A 21,773-nucleotide genomic window follows, 5' to 3' on the forward strand; every position below is an offset into this window, starting at 1 on the left:
TAAACAGTCAATTTTTAGAATGGAGAAAGATAAATAGTGTTGTTCCCCAAGGATCTGTATCGGGACCAATGCTGTTGAACACATTTGTAAATGATCTGGTAAAAGGTGTAAACAGGGAGGGGCAAAATTTGCAGAAGATACAAAATTACTCAAGATAGTTAAGTCCAAAGCTGACTGCAAAGAGTTACAAAGGGATCTCACTAAACTGGGTGACTGGGCAGCAAAAAAGGCAGATGAAATTCAACGTTGATAAGTGCAAAGTAATGCACATTGGAAAACATAATCCCAGTAATGCATACAAAATGATGAGGTCTAAATTAGCTGTTAAAACTCAAGGAAGAGCTCTTGGGGTCATTGTGGATAGCTCTCTGAAAATATCTGTTCAGTGTGCAGCGGCAATCAAAAAAGCAAACAGAACATTAGGAACCATTAGGAAAGAGAGAGATAGTAAGACCATAAAAATGCCACTTTATAAATCCCCGGCACCTTGAATACTGCATGCAGTTCTGGTCACCCATCCAAAAAAAAAAAGATACATCAGAAATGGAAAAGGTACAGAGAACGGCAACGAAAATGATTACGGGTATGGAACAATTTCCATATAAGGAGCTATTAAAAAGACTCGGCGAGTCCTGTGGCACCTTTAAGACGAACAGATGTATTGGAGCATAAGCTTTCGTGGGTGAATGCCCACTTCGTCGGATGCATGTACATGACTCTCTGTTGCTTTTTACAGATCCAGACTAACACGGCTACCCCTCTGATATTAAAAAGACTGACATTGTTCAGCTTGGAAAAGAGACAACTAAGGGGGGGATATAATAGAGGTCTATAAAATCAGGAATGCTGTGGCAAAAGTGAATAAAGTGAATAAAAAAGTGTTATTTACCCCTTCACATAACACAAGAACCAGGGGTCATTCTGGATAGGTCCATCAATCGCTATAAGCCAGGATGGGCAGGGATGGTGTTCCTAGCCTCTGTTTGCCAGAAGCTGGGAATGGGCAACAGGGGATGGATCACTTGATGATTACCTGTTCTGTTCATTCCCTCTGGGGCACCTGGCATTGGCCACTGTTGGAAGACAGGATACTGGGCTAGAAGGACCCTTGGTCTGACCGTTCTTATGTTCACCCAATTAAATTAATAGGCAGCAGACTAAAAACAAATATAAGGAAGTACTTCTTTACACAACGCCCAGTCAACCTGTGAAACTTGTTGCCACAGGATGTGGTGAAGGCCAGAACTACAACTGGATTAAAAAAATTAGATAAATTCATGGAGGACAGGTCCATCAATGGCTATTGTCCAAGATGGTCAGAGAGGCAACCCTGTGCTCTGAGTGTCCCTAAGCCTCTGACTGCCACATGCTGGGACTGGACGACAAGGGGGATCACTTGATGATTGCCTTGTTCTGTTCAATGCCTTTGAAGCATGTGGCATTGTCCACTCTCGGAAGACAGGATATTGGGCTAGATGGACCAGTGGTCTGACCCAGTGTGGCCGTTCTTATGTTCTCATGTTCAAAATTTCACCAGAGGATCTCAAAGCACCTTACAAACATGTAGCCTTACAACACTGCTGTGAGGAAGGCAAGGGATATATACAGGTCACTTCATCCACCACTGAAAAGCAGGCACCCCTGGAGTAAAAGGGGTCACTGTTTTAACAGTGTTCAAAAAGCAGTTTAGAACGGGACAGTTCAACTGAAAATGCAAGAGAAATGATTTTCCATCCAGCTAAGGAAGGCTGGCTCTAGCTTCGAGTGGCAGCCAGAGGAGGGACAGTGAGGAAATCAATACACAGCTGTCTCACCTTCCCCCAGCCTGCGCATGCTGCCAGCCCAGGGCAACCACACCCCCTTCTAAAAAAAGGAAAAATCTTCAGTTTGCTTAAAACCCCAAAACTCAGACCCTCCTGCTCCTCCTGGCTCTGGCATGCTGGAAGTGCTTTTAAGGGACAGAAGCGCCACTGCGCCATCAAAAACCTGCTGGAACTAAGTGCAGCAGTTCACGCTATCCCCCAAAAGTCACGTGGGCAAACTGACTTTTATCGCCTCTTGAAACACCTGGAGATTCTGCATTGTACAGTGGGGCGAAAGAATCAGGTAACAGAACCTCCCAACGGCAGGGTTTTATCCAGTAGAAAGTATGCTAACCATGAGACGATCAGGGCAGCCATAGAACTACAAGGCAAGTGAACAGAAAGAGCTGTGTGCATGGCTTGCTGGGATCCACACCGGCAGTGAGCATAAAAGGCAGATCTTGCACCCAGTGGGAGCAGCACTCTCTGCCTTTGCACTTTACACACACAATTCACGGCGGACCCAAAATTGAGGCACTCGTGCTTGAGAGCACATACTGCCTCTGTCCTGCCACTCTTCTTTGAGGGAGCCAGAGGATCATTAGGCAGTCTCAGCTTTCTTCTTTCCTCCCTTCCCCTGAGATGACCTAGCAGAAAATTCACAATGTCAATTGCTTTTAGGAGAATCAATCCCTCTTGACTGTCACAGATCTGGCTCCAAAGGTGCATGAGTGGTCACGATTCTGTTACAATACAATACAGCCACATGCTATCCAAACACAAGAGCAGCTGCTATGTGCTCTTAGTAACAAAGCCTGGCACCTGAGCTAGCCTACCGATATGTTCTGAAACAGCTGCTTTCCCATGCTACCCACCTTCTCCATTAGACACAGATGCTCTAACATCACTGCCCTCTCTGTAGTGCAAATAAAACCTTCTAGCACTTAAGCCATTATCTGGGGCAGGGAGAAGGTCACATGACGAGAGTGGAGGGAGGGTAGAAGATAACTAGTTAACTAACTATATACAGTCCATAATTAACTAATTTAGTCACAAAAGCTCCATGGTTTGAAGTATTTTGCAGGCAGGTCTCCCTCATCACAAGTGGCTCAGGCCAGCTTGGCTCTCAAGAGAGGCTGAAGTCAGACCAAGCTATACACAGCAGGGATATGAAGTGAAATGAGTTACACAAAGGACACTCCCGTTTCTTAAAGGGGAACAGAAATCCCTCTTTGCTAAAGTAGTGACCAAGTCCTGCAATTTCAGGGCCATGGGTTAGTGATACAAAGAGACAGCTTGAAATAACCCACTTGAGGCAGCTGTTCTCCTACCCCCACTTTTGGAGGTTTGTTCTTGTAGTATTCACATCACATCCTTTTTTGGGGGGGGAGATGGTAACTCTGAATAACAATGTCAGATAAAGAGAGCGAGCTGCTTGTTCATGCACGGCAGTGCCTGACGAGGAGGGCATGTTACACAGGAGTAACTATCAAGGTGAGTGAGCCTCAGGCCTTCCACTGAAAATAGCTGGATGAAGCAACCTGGGAAGGAGCTTCGTTAATTAATCATGATCAGAGTCTTCAAGGGCCAGCGTCACTCGCTGGGATCTCATTCTTTCAATTCAACAGAGACACCAGAAAACAAGTTTGGGGTTTTCTGAGTTGGAGTTTGGAAGGAAAGGTCTTTAATTCCAATTTATTTTTTAAATTCAATTGCTAGGCTAAAACCAACCCAACATGAGTACTAGCGATGCCTAATCAGCCCCAGAGACAACACTGTGTATTTCAATGCTTTTAAAAAATCAAATTTAGCAAAATTATTCTGATTTAAAATACTGTCGCTGCAGTCTCCTAGTCTGAGACTTCGAGTGTGGCTTTAACATGCCCGTGACTCCCACATTCACCCAATGGACTATGCCTCCCTATGTCTCCATGTACAGTATTCTATTCTCTGCAGGTTCATATCCCATGCCCATCACAGGGCTATGAAAGTGCCTTCCAACAGTGAAATGAATGTCTAGCATCTGTACCGTACAGTCCGGCTCAAGAGGAACAATGGACCTGTGGCAATCCAGTATTTGAAAGGAGCTCGTTTTTGCTCATCCAAAGTCTGATCGGCACATTAAGGATTTTGACAAATAAGCCTAAACTCCCAGGACTGCTGTGGCTCCATGGAAGAGAAGAGAGAAAGTGTGGGCCTGTGGTGGTGGTGGGGGTCGGGACTCTCCAGACAATCTTCTCTGAGCTGAATGTCAAGACATTTTCAAGGGCACAATGAGTTCACCGGGTATTATCCAGCTCACCTCTAGTCACTGCTGGGTGTTTAAGAAAATACATTAAAAAAACCTAAAAGGGGCAAACTCAAAATTAACCTAAAACGGAAATTCAATGGCAAGAACTCCATTTAAATAACATCAGGGCCTCCAGGATCTGCCTCAGCTCACAAGAGTGGGGACCTGTGAAGTTAAGGCTGTAATCCTGGCAGGAGCCCTCATTGGTGGGATTTATAGGCACAATGAAATGAGTTAGGGCCAGATCTGACCAGGGATTCACAGCCTTAGCTCTCCATTTAGATGGGTTTTTAATAAGACCCTATAGGCTAAGCTCCTTTTTAGGAACCAGAGAGACGCTTTTGCACTGAGAGATGTGGGGGTGGAAGGAGACCCACAGTATCATGAGGCACTTAGAACCAATCTCCCTCTACCCATGTGGCTGCCACTGTCATCTGTGCCTGGACAAATTACATACACTGGCGCTTCCTCAACTTTATGGCTAAGGAAAGGGAGAGAGAAACTTGGCAAAAGGTCAAGTATCTGCAGCTGAAAAATCCTTGCAAAGACAAATGCTTCAATTATTTAGGGTGTAAAACCATCTGAAACATCACTGCCTCTGAGACAGCACAGGGGCCATAGAGCAGTCGCCTGGGAAGTGGAGCATGAGATGTAAGAGGTCTGTGCACTCAAGCTGCCAAAATCCTCAGTGGACAGCCATTCCATTCCATTCCACAAACCTGTGAATCCCCACCCTCCTTCGCCCTCCCTCCTGAGCAGCAGCTCTCCACTTCTCAATCAGCTGTGCACACACTGATGCCCAGTGAAACTTGGGCTGCTTTCATGGTCATGAGAGGGTTTTTCCAATTGCCTTTGGCCCTTACTGCAGCTTCCTACCCTCGGAAGATGCCTGGGATTTGGGGTCCTAGGCATACTGCCAGACAGAAGATAGGGGACCAGTCAGCAAACCAGGATAGCAACCCCCAAAATACAGAATTGTGGCCTCCAGAGAAACAGGAACTTGGACCTAAGCCCTGTGGCACTTGACAGAGCCGTAAAAAATTACCATGAAAATGTACCAGTCCTGGCACAACATTCATTGCCCACCCGGACACCATAATGTTCAAAATTGCATGGCTCCTGCTGGCTAAGCAGCATTGTACTGCGCTAGTGAAGATGTTTAGAGGACACAACCACCTCTCTGGTAGTGCTCATGGAGCTCTTTTTATAGCAAGGGAGTAAGCCCCAGAAAAATAGGGAAGACAGGAAAAGGAGAACCTAGATCTTCAGTATGGCCACGCCAATCCTAGAATTCTAGCAGAACTAGAGCTTCATTTTGCAAAGAGTCTAATAATTACCATGATGCGGTCCAGAAAGGGGAGTCTGAAAGCTTTAATTTCTCCCCCTCATCACTTCTCTGAATTTGAGATTTGCCAATCTGATGCACAGATTTATCTGGTGCCTAAGTCACGAACGGGAGATCTCAGTTCACCACCTAACAGGTGAAGTTATTCAATATCCAAAAAACCACAGCGCGCAGGCTTGAAGTCTGCAGGCTGACCCATGTGTGTATTCAAAACAAGTAACAAAGGGTTTAAATTAAGAATTATCCTCCTAAGGGAAAAATAGATTTAAAGCAGGAGGTCTCTAATACTGAATAGTGGATGCTGCTGCTGACATCTCTTACAGCCATGCTAACCCAGGAGCTCAAGTCTAAGTGATGGGGTTAGTCATCAGAAATCAGTAAGAGACACCATCTTGCTTTCGATTAGCTCATGGTCTTAATGCTGGAGCAACCGTGAAGGTGGAATCCCGATGTGGGGGGAGGAGTGTGTCTAAATGGTGTTCCAGCGCAATCCAGTGGGGGCTGTTGGTGATTAGAAGTACTGAAGTGGCCAGGTGCTTGGTTTCTGGTGGAAGGTGAGGGTTGCTATTACAGCTCCCTATGCTGGCAATTCAGGAGTACCAGTGACGACAGTCTCCAGGGATTTCTCATCATCCTTGCAGGCGGGGGGGGGGGGGGGGGGAGGCGGCCGGAGCCCTGGGAGGAGGGTGGCGAGCCGGGGGGAGGGCGCCGGGGGGGAGGGCGGCCAGAGCGCCGGGGGCAGGGCGGCGAGAGGGCGGGCTCGCCGCTCTCCCCCCGGCGGCTGGGGGGGGGAGGGTGGCCAGAGCGCCGGGGGTCGGGCGGCGAGCCCGGCCGTGGCCCCGTTCTCCCCGGCGGCCGGAGCGCCGCGCCGCCCCCCTCCAGGTGCCGCCCCAAGCACAAGCTTGGTGGGCTGGTGCCTGGAGCTGGCCCTGCTTGCAGGATGAAATGTGGTGAGCATGGTGATTAAGGCCAGTATTGAAGAGGTGAGGAGCGGGAAGGGTGTCTGCATGCAGACTCACATGTACTAGTTCACCTGGGTTGGAGAGCTGTTGTGGCTTCAGTCTGCAGGCCAGTCCCACTTGCATAATCTAGATCAGTTTGCAAAGGGATAATTTACTGAAGTATCTGTACGACATCACCCAGGTTTTGATCTACTCGCTAGGCAAGTAAGCAAAACTCAGTTTTTAAGGCCCCTAGCTAATAAAGGCATCTCTGAAAAAATTCCAGCCTCTCCCCCAAATAGTCTTTTTTATTTGGCTCGGAGCTTGTCTGAGTGTTTTAGTTTTGGAATGTTAAAGTTCCTTCTCTACCAGTACTGTCCTGGCTCAGACTGAGCAGTGATCGCTTCCCATAGCCTTCCAACTGGGTATATGCAGATTCAGTCTACCCACACTTTGCCTGAGTATGAAAAAAACCCTCAAAACATAAGAGCTTAGAGATACATGAAGACTGGCAGTCATACCTTGTAGGCAATGCTGTTGAGTACTTTCATGGCCACATCTGAGACATCAGGGTAGGGGTCAGCAGCCAGATGTAGAAGGACTCTCCAAATTTGGGTGTAAACACTATTGAAAGAAACTCCTAGGACAGAAAAACATGGAGAGCACACAAAAGTCAGAAAGCTGCAGTCACCCCCAGGCCTCTGATGTGGACTAATTTCCTCCCAAGATAAGAGCTGCTCTTGAACTTGACAATGGCAGTTAGAAAAGATCAAGGTAAGCACTCAAACACAGTCCAAGAAATAGAAGAAAACTCCCACTGTGTGATCCCTTTGGGAAGTCTGCAAGGGTTACAGACACACAGACAGACAGAATATCTGCCCGGAATTAGCATCCAAAATACTTATTTTCTAGTCCCTTGGAGCAAGTCACTTGACCATCTTGTCCTAAGTCTACTCAATGGGTAAGAAGTCTGGAGTCTCTCTGAACAGATACATTTATTAAAATCCTTTTGCCCTATTAAAGGTTAGCTACGCAGCTGGTATGTTCAGGACTTTATACATCCCACAGGTGTATTTAACATCTAAATGCTAATAATGAGGTATCAGGGCTCTTTATTATCTTCCTAACTGTCAGGGTGATTAAGCACTGGCATAAATTGCCTAGGGAGGTTGTGGAATCGCCATCATTGGGGATTTTTAAGAGCAGGTTAGACAAACACCTGTCAGGGATGGTCTAGATAATGCTTAGTCCTGCCATGAGTGCAGGGGACTGGACTAGATGACCTCTCGAGGTACCTTCCAGTCCTATGATTCATTTTACAGGGTGGAAGGTTGAGTTAATCCTTCAACTGCAATTAAGTCAATTTATTAATTACCAACTTGATCACTGAATGTCTGCTGTTTAGTACGTGCACTGGGAGGGAGTGATAAATGCACTTTACACATCAAATAAATAAGAGTTTGTATGATTGAGAAGGCTCCGGTGAACACTTTATTTGACTGGTTTTAGGCACATTAGCAATTTCTTTTACACCTCCTACACCATTTGCCATGTACTATGGTTATAACACCGATCCTGGGAGCAGAGCCATTTGAGAGGTGTAAGGTAGGTGCTGTAGTGACAAAAGGGAACTAAAATAGGATTTTCAAATGAGTCACAGTGAATTGTAAATGATGTGGAAAGCTGTCTCATTTCCCCGTGTGCTTCCCGGGGCATCTAAATATAAAGCTTTACGTTAGGAAGCTGCAGTCCCTTGGTTGACAAGCAAGCACTCACCTTGGAGAGCTTCTGTACCTGTACTCAAGCCAAGAGAAAATAGATGCTGACAGTTCAGTTTTGACCTCGGGCCCACAATGGAAGCCGAATGCAGTTACAAGCTCGAGCAGTGCACAGACCGCACTCTTTCCCATATGCTTCTCTAGGTTACACAAGGGAATCTCCCTTTTGCCAGAAAAATTCACCATGATGTGACAGGGCATTCTGCAAACTGCAAGGCAGCGAGTAACTTCCATGGCCTCATACAACCTGCAAATTAAAGTGCCTCTCATGCCACTAGAGCCCAAGGGATTTAGCAGAGTGATGTCTATTAACACTACCAGGAGCTGCGTATGCAGATCTCTCGGCTCTACACTGTTGACAACACCTTTTGAACAGTAACATGCTGGCCACGCAGTTGTTCAAACTGTCACAAGCTTTCCTCACTCTTCCAATACATAGGGTTCACACAGGATCGTCACCGATCCTGGAAACAATTTGGGGCTACACAAAGATGCAACAATGTCAAATTTGCCCTTCATGATATAATGGCAGGTGCAAGATGAGCCAGACTCCAAAAAGGTTCATGCTCCATTTTGTCTCTATGTTTGCAGAGGCCATAACCAAAAGTGTTCAAAACCAGGCAACACACTGACACACTGGGTGTAAGTTTAGGGGAATAAGGGCTAGGTGGCTCTGCTTGGTGACAGGGAAGAATGTAGCATGTCTTCCACTTCTACACATCTAGGTTCAAATTCTGGCTTTGGCCATACGGGAAAATGTATCCCCCTCCTTAGAAGTTGTTCATTCATATTTAAAGTAAAGAAAAATCATCAGAAAACAAAGCAAGTCTCTGCTCCAGAGAAGGCCAGGTCTGCAATCCCAAAGACAATCAGAAGAAGATGGCACAGTGCCTGTCTGTGTTTGCCAGGCTACAGGCCACTGTTGTTAGACTGAGTTTTCACAAGCACCAAATTCACCTTGAAAACAACTCAAACAAGACAGACAAGGTGATAAAAGCCTGGGGGGAAAGTGTACCATTCACTGACGCAGCCAGCCAGGTAACACTGCTGCAAAGGCTCCCTGAAGCCTGGCTCAGCTTTCTGCCTCCAATGCGTTTGGGTCTGTACTGGAAGTTACATAAGGGCTGCTGGGAATCTAAAGGGGTTGGTTTCTTTTAAAGAAAGAGCAAGCGGGGAGAGGAGAGAAGAAGGTGGGAGCAGGAGGGAATCTAGTTTTCAGTATTTCCAGCCCCTCTGATAACGTCCTCACTCATGACGCAAGCAGGAAGAAAAACCCCCAAGACATTTTTTAAATATCTAAGCTTTGGGGGTGGGGGAAGGAGGGGGAGGACTTCACCAATGCAATTCCTCATTCGCTCAACAGCTTCTGAAAAGAACAGAGGGAATTTCTATAAAGGCTTTTTAGACTCATTAGAGATAGTGCTTGGAGGTGTGTTCCCTTCCCTCACTACAGTATTATTATTTTTTTCCTAACAAAAGTGTTGCTCATCGAATGGATTCAGCTGAATGATGCATCTGACAGCTCCTTGTTAAACCTGAACCACCTGAGTCAGTGTGATAATGAAAGGAGATACGGACAGCAGGAGGGAACAGTGGTTTCATTTCACATAATGGACTACAATAAAAAAAATCCACGAGACACAGACAAAGCACTAGGCAAGTGGGGAGAGTTAATTTAAAACGACAGCTCTGTAATTAGTTGGACTGATTCAACACTGGTTAAATAGACCTTGCAGTACAGATTTACAAAACAATTCTTTTCAGCTATGAACGTCAAAAAGAAATTGCCTTTCTTCACTGATTGTTTTGGTTTTGTACGGGTGTGCATAACTCTTCATTCAATTTAACAGCAAACATCAGGGCAGCACAATTGGTTTAGATCGTCAACCTTGCAACCCGAGTCCAGCAAGGGCACAGCTGTGCAGCACACACAAATTAAAACCTCAGTGTCTTTATTTAATCTCTTCCCTTGGTTTGGCTTTATCAGGTTTTTTGCCTCTTTTAAATACTGCAGTGATTCTAAACCTGGAGCTCCAAAATGAGATGTAGTCCACACCCCACAAATTGACCAAAACCTCAGCATCTGTGCATTTTCGATTGGAGACAACAGCTCTGATTTGTTTTTGCATGTTCTTCCTGAAGTGAAAAACAAGTTTTGGACAGACACATATAGCTGAACTATTTCAGACTGAACAGTGAGGGGTATATGGGGATTCTGATACATAATTCTCGTCACTGTTCATCCCACCTCTGCATTGTAATTTATCCCCCACCTCCCTCTTCTCTTCCCATGAGTAAAACATAAGATCCTGTGAGACCTAGATTCGGATAGAGAAAAGATCTAAAATTCTGATGGCTCTGTGAACTCTACTTCAGTAGGTGTGAGTGGCAGCCCAACTCCTTAGGGACAAAACACTGCATGGCAGCAGTTGGAGAATTAACATTTCTTGCAGAGATCACACAGCTTATAGACGGAACCCTTGGTCTATTCATAGGTAAGGCTACGAGTCTGTCACAGAAGTCACGGATTCCATGACTTTCCGGGACCTCCATGACTTCTTCTGGGGCAGGGCTGGAGCAGTTGTCAGCCCAGGCGCTGCTGGAGCAGCAGCTGCTGGAATGGCTGACCGGCAGCCAGCCCCAGAGCCACCAAACAGCTGACCGGCGGCCAGCCGTAGGGCCCGCCAGGGCAGCGGTCTCTGGCCACCGGAGCAGCGGCTGGGGTTGGGTCAGTGGTAAGCCCCTACTGCAGGAGCAGCAGGGGGCTGGAGCAGCTGCAAGCCCCGGCAGCACTCTGTCCCGCCACCCCCAGGGTATTTTTAGTAAAAGTCAGGCACAGGTTGTGAGCTTCCGTGAATGTTTGTTTATTGCCTGTGACCTGTCCCTGACTTTTACTAAAAATACCCATGACCGAATCCTAACCTTATACCTAGAGTATCCTGAGGATACCTCCCCATTCCAGCCTCTCTGGCCCCTCTGAATGCTGTGCTCCTACTCTCAGAGTGCAGAGGAGCAGTAGTTCCCAAGGCTAAAGCTGCTCTAAGATGAAGCTGGTGATAGAATCGATTATAAACGCCTTCCCAAAAGACACGGCAATGCAGAAAAACGCTCAATGGGCTAGTCCCAGTGACGTAGGGGAGAAGTGGCTCAGGACGGCTGCCAAGCCCAGGTTTTCCCCACTGCTCTATGCAGTGCAGTCTGCACCATAGGGAAAGCTAATTTAAAGTTCCTCCCCAAGAGCGACCCACACAGCAGAGCATGGGCTTTCTGATGCTTCGCTAATCCCAGAAGAGACTTGAGGAAAAAGGTTCGTGCCCTCAGGATCGAGGTAGTTATGCACACAGTGTACAAAGGGACCTTCAGAATCCACCACCACTAACCCACTCCCCGTCTCCCTTACACATTCAATCGGGTGCATGGTTGTGGCCAAGACAACTCAGTTTCAACAGCTGGAAAAAAAATGTGCTGCCCATGCTCCATGCATTCCAGCATTCCCCACCCGTCCTGGCATTCCCCACTGTCCCACTAGTTCCTCACTTACACCTGTGTCCTGGCATTCCCCACCAGCCCATCTCACCAGGCTTTTCCATATTCTTTACGGAGCGTATGGCATGCTATGGAACACACTACAGCATATTTATTGCATAAACAAGTGCAATAGTGCTTAAGCCTATGGGTGGCATTTAGTTTTCATATAATATAGTCAGTATCTTAGTTTACTATTTTATACTTACTAACAATATGGTCATTGCTGTCAGCTAATTACTCATCACTGTAAATGTGCACTTACAAGATTTTAAATCAATTGTCTAATTGCAAATTTAAGTCCATTGTCAGTGCTCTCACTCCCCAAATCTGCCCCACTCTGTCCCCTCACTCTCCCATTTGCCTATGGTCTGCCTCCCCTCTTCCCCTCCCAGTCTGATCACAATCACCTCTGACTGTAACTGTTGCTCTAAGCCAGTCCTTTAGGAGGGGTTCTGAATGACATGGCATAGTCTCCCCTCCACATCCAAATTAAATCTTATAACTCTCCTACTGGAAAACGAAATCCATCTCCAGCATTTTATTGCTCCAAGTTTCTCCTTTCCTCTTTGATGAATGCGTTTGGCATTATCTTTCAAGCAATGATCTCCACTTCACCATGAGACGCAGCTAATGAGGGGCTTTAATCATAGCATTTGGGTAGGAAAAAAAAGTTATCAGTCTCATGGCACCCAAAGCCAATGTCTAATTTCTCCCCTTTTCTATTTAAAGAGGCAAGATTAATGGCTGGAGGATCTGGCTGTGGAAAGGGCTGCAATAGGTTTAGCCTCCGCCCCAAACCAGCTATTGTAACCAAAAATTCTTCCTGCTGCCAGCTTAAGGGCAATGGAAGGCCAGAAACAGATGACTCTTCTGCCCAAAACTACCCAAGGGACAGTCACCTGCCAGAACCCAGCTAATCTTGTGAACTGTACACGCACAGCTCAAAGACTCGCTCCTCTTTCCTGGATTGCCCCTCCGAGATATTTGAAGCAAAATAAGAGGAAAATTTCAATGCCAAGCACCTTGTAGCAAAATGGCACGGGGTGCGAATGAGGACTCTTTAATAAAACATACTGCAATTGAGAAAGAAGCCCCTGAATGCTAATGAATCAGAGCTGGATGTGTGTCTGAAGAATGTAGAGGACAGAAAGTTAAACTTTAGGCAAGAATGATCTGTATTTCTTAACATTAGGGGCTGCGGTTTTTTTAAAATGGATTTGACCTGTTCCTCCAAAAAATCCTTTTTCATTTCTTCCCCTTTCTCGAACACCTGGCATGGCCACAGCTATAAAACAAGTCCCCATTGCTCCTCCCACCAGCCAGAGGGGCAGGCACTGAAGAGCAATGCCAGGTGATTCCTCAGACAGGGCAGATGCCAAGCAAGGCTCTTCCTTAGTTTATACCCACCCCTCTGAGCTGCACATGGTGTCCATTCTTTGTTGCAGATTAAGGATTTAAGGAAATAACCCAGAAGGAAGATGGACACAATTGGCTGCCTTTAAAGGGGGCTCAAAAAAGAAAGAGGATGGTGATGTTGTAATAACTGGGCCTACAAATTGACCCGCATTGTAAACTCAACTGTGAGAAGTGAGTGAAAGTTTCTAAAGTGTCATAATAACCTCTAACAGCAAACGTTGATGGGAAAAGGGAGAAAAGAGAGACAAAGACTGAATTAGTCTAAATGAAAAGGTCTACTAATTTAACTCAAGGACTGTGTTAAGATCATGCCTAGTAAACAAGAGAAGTGTGAGATCAGAAATTAATGGACTAAAGCTGGTGTATCAGAAATTAGCCCTAGTTGGTGAATAAAATAATGAGGGGATAGGCTATTCCACCCATCTATCCTTTTTGGGGTCCATAAAAAAGACTTTTGGGGAAAAAATACAGACGAACAGATGCAAATGCTAGCTGACAAAGATAAGAGAGGAGGAAGGGGGGGGGTGCAAATTTCTCCATCATGGCTGTCACCCCCACCATCTCCTGGGACCCTGAACCTTCTTCATCCTGATCCTGAATGAAGTCCATATAAGACCAGGCCAGAGAGAGGGTCTCAGATGACACTGTCATCTCCACGGGCTCCGACTAAATCCTGACTATCACCTGGGTTGAGAGACATTGTCACACACACCCCCTTTGTGTGTTCTCTTCCTTCCCCACCTTATTTGTTTTCGTTCCTATCCCTCTCCTTTTGCCTTCTGTTTAGTAAGTGTCTGGGTTAGCTGGCCAAGACTATAACACTGCTGTAAGTCTATGTCCAGAGAGGCAGAAAAAAACAATGCCCTGAACAGCTCGACACTGGTACAAGTTTGCCAGGGCTTGGAATGGCTAATCCATCTGCCATGCCTGTGTTTCTCCAGCAGTGAGGCTGCAAGGCAAAATCAACACAAGAGACAGATTTTCTGTCTTTGCTGTTCTTTTCTCTTCCCTCTTATGTATGTTTGTCTTGTGCTGTCTTCTAGGAACATCAGCAACACCACCAGCTTCTGCCCATCTCAACTAACTTCTCCTTGCCCCAAAAAGACAGTTATTACCATGCTTAATACCTACTAAGAGAGTATCAAACAATGGCCTTTTTCCTTTAGAGACTCTACATTTAAAGGGAAAGGGAACAAGGGATGTTGGCAAAGTGAAAGGCTTACTTCGTACTCTACATTTCAATTTCTCTAACTGTTTTTGCTTCTTTTCTGAATCTTTAATAAAAGGTTAAAAGGATTTTTAATAACGTGTTCGCCATGGTACTAAGCAGGCTCAGGTCTTTGTATACCAACCCCCGAACCTTGTTTAACCCTATTTAATACTGGACAGTGACGGGGTCATGTTAACACCTTTGACTCTTGGGCCCATACATTCCATCTGAATTAACAATCGTCCCAGCTGGCCTTGTCAGTTCAAAGAGGGACACTACAGGGACAACTCAACCCCTGGCCTGCTGCCTGGCAACGGGTCACCCGAACACGGTGGGCAGAATTGATGAAATTCTGAAAAAATATTTCCCTTGGGACCTAGCACAGAGCAGGTTGGGAGACTGCAATTCTTTAGCAGAAATGAAAAAAACTCCAGCTTTAAACAGGCAAATGCTGAAGGTAATGGGATTCCGTGTAAGTTATGAATTTTAAACACTTCTATAAGCTATGTCGTTTACAGCTGGATATGAGCTCTTCCTGATTGAATATGAATGAGGGAGGCTTTGGAGTGCCGCTTTTTGTTTTCTTAAGTTTCCCTCGCTCATCTCCAGCTCATTTCTAGACTCTTTCTCAAGTGTGCTGTAAAGCTCTTCTGAGACACAAACAAACCATCAAGCAGGCCGCAGCTATTTCCAGTGGAAGGATAGGCAGGAGAATCCAGGTCAGAGAGGAGGCAAGGGAAGGGAGCTAAGGTTTTAACCTGCCACAGGGACAGCAGCATTGTAGTGATCCTGTTGTGCACAGACCAGGGTCATTACCTGTTACGTCACGTGACTGGATTGTTCAAGAGTCTAACGACACTTTATTAGGATGGGACAAGATTCATTTTAAACTGTCTCAAGGGCCTGGGGAACCTCCAGTCATTCATTAATGGTCTACAATAGATGCCAACTGATCTGTCTGGTAGCAGGATCCCAGAATATTTCTAGTACTGGAGTGTGGTGTGTAGGGTTTTCATTCACCAATTTGCTACAGGTTATTACTCCTCCATATGACAATGGTAGATAGGGATTTTTTAAAGCTAGGAGAAGATCGTGGGCCCACACAACTGACCATAATGGAAGATTATGAGCCTCCCCCATCATTTCTCTGATGTGCACTTTCTCCAGCCCATGGAGCAAGCGTCCGTTCCACACGCTGGGACCCTTGCATGTTAGCTGGCTGTGCTCTTACCACACCAGTTTGAAAAGAAGATCAGCTAAAGAAAAATGCTGCTGTAGCTATCGGACATGCCTAAAAAAGCCATCAGAAAAATAATCAAAGAAATGAACTTGTTTAGTGCAGAACTTCCAGTTCAGTTCTATACAAGAAATGCCAGACTACATCCAACATGCAAATCAACCATGTGCGGTGGAAATGCAAGTCCATTTCCCTTCCTCCTTCGCTATAGGCACCAACATCTCAACTCTGCAGCATTTGGTATATTACCAAGAGGGCTGAGGCTCCAGGGCAGAACAGGACTGTTTAGCTTTGGTGCTCTGCAGATCACCAGATGCTGCAGCTGGCGTTCTCCCACTTTCTCCAGGAGGATGTAGTTGGGGCGGTAATGGAAGTGAAGTGATCACCTATGATACTCTCTGCTCAGAGCTCATTTCTGTGAAATGCCGAGCTGCCTTGCCAACTAATTAGGACAAAGCCAGGGTTTCTTCCTTCTCACCCCCCATTTAATAATGCACTTAGATGAAAAATCAATTGGGTAAGGCTTCCTCAGCGACTAACAAGGTTTGAAGACTGTGCTATGTAGCAGACTAAACCCAGCTTACATGAAAAGCAACTGAGGGTAGAAGTCCATGCCATTGAGCCCAGCAATCAGGTTCATGGAATGAAGGGCCTTTCTATCCATTTCCTAGCCCATGAAGCTGCAGGGGCTGTAAGATTCCAGTAGATGCTACCCTTTCCATGCTCAGGTTCTTAGCAGGAATCCTACCCTCTGTAACACAAGATAGGGTTATGACCACAGAAATGCGGCTATGTCATTGCTACATCCCATTCCCTGCCCTACCTCCCAAGATCTTCAGGTTAACTCCCTTTCTCATTTCGTCATACAACCCCACTCAGATAGCATGATGGCATGTACCCATAAGGAGAACCCTTGCTGTTACAACGAGACCTATCTAGAGCCAAAATCAGAGGAGGGTAAAGAAAGCAGGAAATAGCAGAGGAAGGTGGAAGAGCCCTACTCACCGATCAGTGAATTCAAGGAGGAGTAGGAGCTAACTCTTCTCATCTTGTCGATGGTCTCAAATGACAGGATATACTCTTCATTCTCAGGGCTGCCCAAGGTGCTGCTAGCACTGCTGCTGGTGCTGAGATTCCCAGGAGAAAACGCAACAGAGCTTCCAGCTGCCAAAAGGGAAGTGGGATGACACTGAAACACAAATACTACCAAAAGAACAATTTTTGCTCAAGCATCAGCTGATTGTTATGAACCCTGTGACATTCAACAAGTGAAGAGAAATTCCTCTGGTAAAGCAAATCCACCAAGCCCTCTTTCTGAACAGTGAATATTTAATTAGAGGGTAAGCATCAAGGCTTCAGTAGTGACTCAAGCTGGTGAAAACTACGTGCATCAGAAGGTGCCCTGGTTGGTCTCCAGTAGCTTATAAAGTCAATACTATTGAACAGAGAATTTTAGCCTGTTAGGGTTAAGGGTTGCCCATATCTCCCCTTGGGGCTGGCAGCTAGATACCGTGCGATACCACTTAGTCAGCTCGAGATGCTTCCACATGAGATTTCATAGCAGGGAAGAACTGGCAAAGGGACAAAATAAAAAAAAGTCTCACGTGAGACAAAAGGTAAGGAAAAATGAAAGAATCTTGAAAGCCATCTTACATTCTTCATTTAAGCTGAGGTTCTGCAGAGACTTGTTCAGGTTCCTAGCCGTGGTGACTGCTCGGATGTTCCCATAGGAGCTGACGGAACGAAGTCTCGGAGTACACGGACCATCTCGCACTGGCGTCAAACTCCCACACTCTGTGGGGACAAAGTTTAGCCATTGTACACACCATCACAAGAGAGACCGGGGAGCAGCCTTCCCACAGCAATGTAGTGTGATCAGTGCAAATGTTTAAAACAATTTAAAACCAACTACTGATAAGAAGGGTGCTCAGTCACTGCCAGCTGTCCTTAAACAAAGAGCAAATGATGATAAAGGGCTGGTATCTTTACTCCCTCTGCCCCAATCCTCTCTGCTCATACAAAGGACAAAGACATTAACTCCATGTTTCTGGGTCTATAGTCCTTACATATCCCATAAGCTAAGCAGGGCCAAGCCTTGTCAGTCCCTGAACGAAAGACAATAAGAAAAACAGGGTGCTACAGGTGGTGGTTTTGGTTATTCTTCCCTCCAAGCCAATACCGAACTAATGCCCAAACACGGTGCTGGAGGGGACATCTTCTAGCTCCTTAAGTCTGAATTGCTGATCGCTTCTGCTCATAAACAATCTGGGAACATTTTTCATAATAAAGGGTTATTTAATCCTGGTTTTCCTGGCCAAATTTCACTTCATGCCCTGACTACCTGCAATTTCAACTGGAAAAGTCATGCTTCATTCCCATTCCTAACAGCACATACGTAATGTTACTGCTGCAGAACAGCTGTCCCATTCCACCCCAGCGATGGGAGCGGTGCTTCCTGAATATCCCACTTAGAAAGTACTTTGGCATCCTTCTGGATGATGAAAAGTGCTATGGAACTATAAGGGATGATTATTTTCTGCAGCAAAAAGGACAAATGGGGGGAAACTAATTCTCTAATATGATTCACTACTTCAGACGAAGAGGTGATTAATTACTCATTGCAGAAATAGTTCATCTTCTCTTCTGCAAGTTCCTATCGCAACAGTTCTGTTATTCTTGGTGAGTTCCAATTTATTTAATTTCTAAAAAATGAAGGGCCAGCAACAATTTCTCTAGAACCTTCAGTTCCTCAAATGAAGCAAAATACACAAGGAAGAAAGGGATGGGAAAAAACAGCACATCAAGCACCGAGGAGCAGGATCACCCTTAGATCGATTCCCCCCACCAGTGTAGACCAGGCCTAAGTCTTTTCAGAGGGAAATCTCCCTGAGATGCAGTTCTGCAGTAAAATGCATTACAGTGCCAAAAAGGTGTGAGAGTTGCCCACAGCATCACTAGAACTGGTGCCTGTTGGTCATGCAATCAAATTCCTCAGCTAAGGCTCCCAAGCTCTATAAGGATCAAAACTGCCCCTGGCCATGAGCGGACAAAAGGATGTACCTGTGGTAGCTGGAGAGGGCAGAGGATAATTCTTCTCTTCTTCCATAAATTGCAAGGCAACAGTGCAGAAATTGCTCTCATACTGAACCACTAGGTGACTCAAAGCCACCACCAGCTCCTGGGGATAGAAAACAGAGAGAAACAGACCTTTGATTACTGTGTGTGTCAGAAACAAACAACTGGCTGCAAGGAACAGACATCACTGAAAGAGGGGGAACAACCTATCAATAGGCCATTCCAGAATAATTCACAATATAGAAGAAAGGATACCCAACAATCAAAGCAGAGGGTTCGCTGAAAATGCAGGGATTCTCTCCTGTCAGGAAAAACAGCCTGCTTTAGGCAGAAACTACTGCCTGACAAGGAATTTGCCATTAGAAATAAAGTGCATCAGTCAGATGGACCATTGTCTGCCTGGAACAGAACTTCAGCAAAAATTCAAAGAAGAGTCAGAGGGAACAAGCTCTGATTTAGAATTCCTGTGCTGTGCTTCAAGCAAAGTAAAAGGGCTTTTAACAAAGACACGAGAGTAAATTAGGCTTGCATGCACCAGGGGAGTGCCAATGAGACCACCAGAGTTTGTACAAATTCTACTATAGTTTGTCAAACTGCAATTTATTAAAGAGGAGGTTACTTATTGAACTAGAGGTTCTTCCAGCTGTGCGGTCCCTATCAGTATTCCACATACGGATATGCACGTGTGCCACATGCCCGAGTCTGGAAATTCTTTAAAGCAGCATCTGTTGGCCCATACATGCGCAGCAGTGCTCCTTGTGCTCCCAACCGAGGGTGTACGAGGCAGTGTGGGTCGACGCCTCTCTAGTTCCCTTTCTTACCACAAATCCAACAGGATCCAGCACAGAGGGGACGAAGGGTGGGTGGTGGAATACAGATAGGGACCACACATCTTGAAGAAACTCCAGTTAGAGTAAGTAACCTCCACTTCTTCAAGGGATGGTCCCTGTGTGTATTCCACACGTGGATGATTGGCAAGCAGTGCTCAGCCTGGAGTTGGGTGCAAGGAAGCTGGTTGCAAAGACGCTTGCAATACTGCTGATCCCACTGCTGCATCCTCAGCCAAGACACGAACTAGAGCGTAGTGCGTCGCTGATGTATGGATAGAACTCCAGGGGGCCACTCTGCAGATGTCCTTCAGCAGAACGTCTGATAGGGATGCCGTGGAGGCAGCTTATGCTCACGTGGAGTGAGCTGTGACACCCCCTGGGGAGGAACATTTTTTTATACGTTATGCAACCAAGTGAAGGAGGATACAATTCCGACTCAGGCCATGCGTTGCTAAGAAGGAACTGGAGAGGTGTCGACCCGCACTTCCTCTTATACCCTCGGTCAGGAGCACCAGGAGAGCTACGGCGCATGTGTGGGCCAATGGACACTGCTTTGAAGAATTTCCAGACTCACGCACATGTGTACCCAACATGGGGAATATACAGAGGGACTATCACTGGAAGGAGGACATGGCAGCTATAACTTGCTTAGTTCATCCAGAGCATATTCTACAACTGCCTTTTCCAATAGAAACTACCACAGAGGACAAAATATGCTTTTTGAAGGGCACAAATCTCTACTCAGATGCTCCTCTCCCATGAAAAGCAAGGGGATGGCTCTGTGTCCCTCTGTGGGTATGTCTACACTGCAACATAAGCCCAGGGTTAGTGGGACTTGAGTTAGCTGACCTGTGTTAGGGAACCCTAGGCTTGAGTGTCTACATTGTATTTTAACCCTATGTTAAGACTCTTCTAACCCGTGCTCGAACCTAGGGCTCTGGCGTTCACACTGCAGTGTGCAGACCCAAGTCAAAGTAGCCATAACCCAGAGTCCCCTAGCTCTCCCCCAACCCCCTGCCCTGCTCTAGTCCTAGGACCATGATGCACTGTGGGAAAACCTGCCTGCCTGCCCTGCATGTTACCGGGAAGCAGCTTGCTTTGCAAAAGGCTTGATTGCTTTGGTCTCCACTGCAAACCCAGGAGGCTCTCTGACCGTGTGCTTGCAGATTGGTGATCAGAACAGAATGGGTTAATGCGGACCTGCTGCTGCCGTTTGCAAAGTTGGGGTGGCTTCCGTTTTCAATAGAGTGGATTGCAGATTGTTGGGATGGAGAGGACGCAAGGGGGGTTAGGCTCAAGCCAGGGCTCAGGCACGGGCTTGAACTGCAGCGTAGACAGACGCTGTATTTCAGAGGTGCTAATCCTCTCTGGTGATGAATGCAACAGAAAGTCCTATAAGTAACGCAGATGGCATCCTTCTAGCGAGAGCTTGCTGTTAGAGCAAAGCCATGCTGAACTCTGAGCAGAAGAGTGCATTATCTTACATTTAAAGCAATGCTAGATTGACAGACCCCAAATAAGCCTGCATACAAAGAAATAAATAAAATCCAGGGTTTTTCGATTGTTCTTCTGATCCGCTTACATTTTCCTGCTCCCCACATCAAAGGCTCCCACAAGGAGAAAAAAACCCCTCAAAACAATGCAGCTTTTCAGTTAGGTCACTCGCCAACAAGACTCAGGGTCTTTACTTTCTTTGAGGTAGCTCAGACCTCAAAAACAGGCAGGGTATGGAGCTATACAAGAATCTGTTCTCGTAATGCTTTTACAATCAGGAATCTTGTATATTTCAGTCCTCAGCCTGCTAACGAGAATGGAGTGGCCTTGCTGAACCGCTAGACAGTGATGTGTAGAACCTGACCTATGCTGATACAGGAGGCTTATTGACAGATCCAGCATGCACATCTCTCTCTACAGTAGTAAGAATATACAAAATCCCCTCTTAACTCTCCCTCCCCCTGCCCAACCCAACAAACCAATGGCAAAGATGGCAGAGTTAGCAAATTTCCTCTACTCTGAGCTAACATGGTGGGGAATAGCCTCTCTTCTGTGAGCATCTTTTTATCATTTAAAAATAAGGCAGAATAAAGCTCCTGTGAAGCCAGCTCTCTGACAAAATTAATGTCCATCTGTCACCTCGAGTGGGGATAAGGGCACTTTTTTATACTTGGTTTGGAGAAGCATTGATTTTTCCTTCACTTCAGTGCAAAGATCTGAAGAAAGCCAGAGTGCTTAGTTTCAAAATGAATTCTTCATAACAAAAAGGTCTTTTATTCCTGGCCAGGCTCCCCTACTCTTTGATTCAGCCTGATATTGTCAAACTG

The 21,773-nt window shown here is 46.0% G+C and overlaps 1 protein-coding gene across 2 annotated transcripts in view; it reads right to left on the reverse strand.

Annotated features, from left to right (window-relative positions):
• RPTOR (regulatory associated protein of MTOR complex 1) overlaps window positions 1-21,773 on the reverse strand; it is a 297,707-nt gene that overhangs the window by 55,765 nt on the left and 220,169 nt on the right. For both annotated transcript variants that reach the window (XM_065415691.1, XM_065415690.1), the window contains 4 exons: window positions 18,608-18,725; window positions 17,201-17,341; window positions 16,553-16,711; window positions 6,900-7,018 (listed from right to left, as the gene is read on the reverse strand). In XM_065415691.1, coding sequence (XP_065271763.1) covers window positions 6,900-7,018; window positions 16,553-16,711; window positions 17,201-17,341; window positions 18,608-18,725 — 537 coding nt within the window. The remainder of the gene's footprint in view (window positions 1-6,899; window positions 7,019-16,552; window positions 16,712-17,200; window positions 17,342-18,607; window positions 18,726-21,773) is intronic.

This window comes from Emys orbicularis, chromosome 13 (genome assembly GCF_028017835.1).
Source record: "Emys orbicularis isolate rEmyOrb1 chromosome 13, rEmyOrb1.hap1, whole genome shotgun sequence".
Taxonomy (NCBI): domain Eukaryota; kingdom Metazoa; phylum Chordata; order Testudines; family Emydidae; genus Emys; species Emys orbicularis.